The sequence below is a fragment of the Diaphorina citri genome, unplaced genomic scaffold, assembly GCF_000475195.1.
Source record: "Diaphorina citri unplaced genomic scaffold, Diaci psyllid genome assembly version 1.1 scaffold1454, whole genome shotgun sequence".
NCBI lineage: Eukaryota > Metazoa > Arthropoda > Insecta > Hemiptera > Psyllidae > Diaphorina > Diaphorina citri.
Genome location: NW_007378880.1, coordinates 36,465 through 41,464, shown reverse-complemented (window position 1 = coordinate 41,464; position 5,000 = coordinate 36,465). Strand labels below are relative to the sequence as shown.

General features: G+C 42.0%; 1 protein-coding gene across 1 annotated transcript in view; it reads left to right on the top strand.

The window, feature by feature from the left end:
• LOC103515983 (1,4-alpha-glucan-branching enzyme-like) overlaps positions 1 to 5,000 on the top strand; it is a 53,476-nt gene that overhangs the window by 46,319 nt on the left and 2,157 nt on the right. Inside the window, exons 7-9 of the mRNA XM_017446884.2 lie at positions 1,948 to 2,111; positions 2,394 to 2,541; positions 2,939 to 3,187. Coding sequence (XP_017302373.1) covers positions 1,948 to 2,111; positions 2,394 to 2,541; positions 2,939 to 3,187 — 561 coding nt within the window. The remainder of the gene's footprint in view (positions 1 to 1,947; positions 2,112 to 2,393; positions 2,542 to 2,938; positions 3,188 to 5,000) is intronic.

Genomic DNA, 5,000 nt, shown 5'->3' with positions numbered 1-5,000 from the left:
ATTTAGGTACCTACTACCTATCAGTAGGTAAGAAGTATATACCTACGTACGTTCTCTTGAATTTCTTTTCATTGTCTTCTATTCTATTCTCAGACTCTCCCCATGGGCTACATACGTGACGGAGCCCCCAGTAGTAGGTCACGCCTATGAGCAGCGTATCTGGAACCCAAAGCCTCAGGATAAACACAAGTGGACCTCTAGTAAGCCGAAGAAACCAGAGAACCTCAAGATATATGAATCACACGTAGGAATATGTACGCAGGAACAGAAGTGTGCATCTTATGAGGACTTTGTACGGGTGGTGATACCTAGGATTGTTAAACAAGGTGGGTAGTATTTAAGGTATAAGGCCAGCCACTCACCATCAGGTATACCTGACAAGTATCGGCTGAAAATTTCCGTCTGTCAGGTCTACCTGATTACCTGATGCTGAGCACACACACTATCAGGTCTCCCTGATAGCTCGCTCCTCGCCCTGGGTAGTTTTATTCCAATCCTGATGGGATAATATTCGTACTCGGAACGGCCGGCTTTCTCCTATCCTGTCTTCCTTCTCTCCTCGCTTTCGGAACGATAAGACCTCCGCAGTTATAAATTAATAAACCCTTGAAAAAAGTTAGATTTCATGCAAGGGTAACTTTCCTATTGTACTATCTATATGTCTGAGTATCATGTGACTCAGTGCCCGAGTGATTAACAGCACTGCCTCTCAACCCGAAGGCATTGGGTTCGACCTCTTTTTAATCACCTGCTTGTTTCACCTCTTTTTTTTTTTTTTTTTTTTTTTTTTTTTTTTTCTTATTAGTTTTATCTTTAACTAAGTTTATGTTTTATGCATGTCTTTCGCGCCGCAGGTGACTTTAACAACTGGAATCGTGAGGAGTTTGCATACAAGAAGTTAGACTTCGGCAAGTGGGAGTTGGTTCTTCCACCCAACCCCGATGGTAGTTGTAAGCTAACTCATCTCTCCCAAGCCGGTCGCTTAACGTCGTCAATTCATGATGTTGTTACGTTACGGATAATTTTTTTTTTTTTTTGTAAAGAGGTTTTTGATAGAGAGAACTGTAACTGCTAAGGTCTTATCTTGCCGAAATCAAAGCGTAAAGGAAGACAGGATAGGAGAAAGCCAGCCGTTCCGAGAACGAACATTATCGGGAATCGAACCTAGCGCTTACAAGGCAGACGTGCTAAAAACCAAGCTAACTAGGCTGGCGGCTTATCATTTTTGGTGGAGTTTACACTTGTGGCTAGCTGGCAAAGCTGGCTAGTAAAATACAGAACCTTTGTTTATGCAGGTGATTTTTTCCATTCTTCGTTTTGACTATGTTTTATATTGTTTTACGTATGTCGTTTGCACCGCAGGTGATTTCAATAACTGGAATCGTGAGGAGTTTGCATACAAGAAGTTAGACTTCGGCAAGTGGGAGTTAGTTCTTCCACCTAATCCCGATGGTAGTTGTAAGCTAACTCATCTCTCCCAGGTCAAACTGGTAGTGAGAAACCAACATGGACATTTACTGGATAGGTGAGTTATGTGAGATTGAGATTACCCTTGGTGCTTCCCCATGAGAGAAATAACAAGGCGAATAGATCAGTTGCGCTTACTTGGGTGATGTTTCAAAGTCATAGAGCAGGAAAAATGAGGACCAACGGATTCGGTACTCCAGAGCAGTTGAAATATCTGGTAGACGAGTGTCATAAGGCAGGACTGTATGTGTTATTAGATGTGGTACACTCACACGCCAGCAAGAATGTACCTACCAATATAATCTAACATGTTTTCATATGTGTACTTCCCAGGTTCGGTACTCCAGAGCAGTTGAAATATCTGGTAGACGAGTGTCATAAGGCAGGACTGTATGTGTTATTAGATGTGGTACACTCACACGCCAGCAAGAATGTACCTACCAATATAATCTAACATGTTTTCATATGTCTACTTCCCAGGTTCGGTACTCCAGAGCAGTTGAAATATCTGGTAGACGAGTGTCATAAGGCAGGACTGTATGTGTTATTAGATGTGGTACACTCACACGCCAGCAAGAATGTATTGGATGGACTGAATGAGTTTGATGGAACTCAAGCCTGCTTCTTCCATGATGGACCACGGGGTAAGAAAAACATTTCCTAAAATGAACACTAAATATACCAATTTTTTACCCCAAAATCAGCAGTTTGGGTGGAATAGCTCACTAAGTGAGAATCCTGCATAAAAAAGTCAGCCTCTACATAAAAAAGTCACGCACTCTGCCACGATCCATGTCCTCATCTTCTTCCTCTCTATATCTCCTCCCCCTCCTGCATTATAGCGGGGGAATTTACTATTGTTCTGAAATTGATGCCTCTTCAAATAAAGGAGAAGAAGAAAAAATAAATCACGTCGTATGTTGCAGGCACCCACCCACTGTGGGACAGTAGACTGTTCAACTATTCCGAGATTGAAGTATTGAGATTCCTGCTATCAAATCTGCGGTGGTATCTAGAAGAATACCAGTTCGATGGTTTCAGGTTCGATGGAGTCACGTCCATGCTGTATCACAAGTAAGTGTCACGGATTCATATATATAAGCTTATCTCATCCTTTAGGGCTGTTTGCCCCTACACCTAAACCTCAGAGTGGGCTTTTTACTTTTTATTACAATAATGTAATGAGAAAGTATTGTTTTTGTATGGAGTATAAAGGATATGTGTAACTGTAGGTATTGGGATAAAGCCTCCCCAGTTAGTAGTTAGCTTGAGAGAGTTAGCGTGAGTAGTAACACGCCTGTCTTGTAAGCGCTAGGTCGCGGTTTCGTTTCCCGCCCGGATAGATGGGCAGTGTGCACCGTTCTTGTATGAATGTCAAAATAAAAGCCATAATAATACTAATAAAATCAATTTTTTCATTATCTATATATAGGTACCTATTTCATCAATTTTTTTTCTTTTCTGTTTTCAGTCACGGCTGTGGCGAGGGGTTCTCGGGGCATTACGATGAATATTTCGGCCTCAACGTAGACACTGACGCCCTCATCTATCTCATGGTAGCTAACAAATTCCTACATGACAAATATCCGGAAATAATCACCATAGCTGAGGATGTATCCGGTATGCCAGCATCCTGTCGGCCGGTCACTGAGGGAGGAACCGGGTTCGACTACCGGCTGGGTAAGATTTTTTTTACTTCAAGTTTTAAAGCAGAAATAAGGCCAGACATGAGTGACATGACAGTCGGAACGTGTGTGGTTCCGGGTTGGGTCGGGTCGGCTCGGGAAAAGCTTCAAACCTATGGCTCTCAGACCTAGGTCTCGAGCTTTTTCCGCCACTTCGGTCTCGCTGGAGGACGTAAAACTGAGACAAAACCAGCCCTGTCAAGCCACAGACAATAACACTGGCTCTTTTGAGGGTACCTGAATGGGACTATGGTCAAGTCCGTCTCAGGAAGTAGGGTACAACGACATAATTATGTACCTGAATATCCCTCATCAGACCCCTACGATTTAGGGGCCCTGAACTAACTCTCTGGCCTTGATGACACCTCTTGGTATCCTCTCAATGGGATAGTAATAGTAGATGAACTCACAGATTTTCTCTGGAATAAACCTGAGTGTGCAGACTCTTTAGAGGTGCTACAGGTGAATTTTAGAGAAACTGGGGAGTTTGAAATTTCCCAGTGAGGGCACTTCTAGGTTACATCAAGGCCTTGGGATAACAGACCTATCAAACCCCTCATTAGACCCCTTCAGTTCGGGGGCCCCAAGTAGCTCTCTGGCCTAGGCACCTCTTGGTATCCTCTTAATGGGATAGTAGATGAACTCACAGATTTTCTCTGGAATAAACCTGAGTGTGCAGACTCTTTAGAGGTGCTACAGGTGAATTTTAGAGAAACTGGGGAGGTTGAAATATACCAATGAGGGTACTTCTAGGTTCCATCAAGGCCAGGGTATAGCAGCTTGGGCAGGGGAAAAAATACTGGTCACAATAGATCTACAGAGGTCGCAGTGTTAATTGCATACTCTCTTGGGAGAGGAGCAACCAGTCCCATAATAAATAAAATAAAATTCTTTCACCTTGGATAAGGTTATTTCTGATGTCATGAGGAGAACGGTTGAAGCGTGCCGGAAAGCGCGCGAACGTCAAGAGCTATAGGACGAAGCTCTGCGCGTGCCGGGACATGCGAAACATGCCTTTCTTTCACCTTTCACCAGGCTTTTTGGTTTTCTGGACAAAATTTGCACCACCACATTCGTGTTCCTGGTAAAAAGATCTTTAATTTGATATATAGGTCGACCAGGTTTGGATAAGTCCTTCTATGGGAACGCCAGCTTGGGACTAGAGATTCGCTACTAATGACTGGGAAGTTCTAGAACTTTTCACCAATGACACTCCTGGCGTATAAAATTGAATCAGACTATCTCCACTAATAACATTACTTGAATATCAATAACATACAGACAGTATGTGGTGCTGTAGGTGTAGATATCTCCACCAATAAGTACCTAGGTACCAACGAAATTTGTACGTATAATTGACTGGATTCCATTTGGTGCTTTTAAGAAGAAGAAGAAGAAGAAAGAAGAACAAGAAGAAGAAGAAAGAAGAAAGAAGAAAGAAGAAGAAGAAGAAGAAAGAAGAAGAAGAAGAAGAAGGAGATAGAAGAAAGTAGTAGTGTAGTAGTAGTAGTAGTAGAGTAGTAGTAGTAGTAGTAGTAGTAGTAGTAGTTAGTAGTAGTAGTAGTAGTAGTAGTAGTAGTAGTAGTTAGTAGTAGTAGTAGTAGTAGTAGTAGTAGTAGTAGTAGTAGTAGAAGAAGAAGAAGAAGAGAAAAGAAAAGAAGAAGAAGAAGAAGAAGAAGAAAAGAAAGAAGAAGCAGAACCAGAAGAAGAGAGAAGAAAAGAAAAAGGTCCATCCATGATCCATCAATCTAAAAAAAGTTCATTTCATTACAAAAACAATAACCACCTCTACAGATATCGTGATATGACTTTATGTCTAAATTCATTACATCAACCACCCTCCAACAG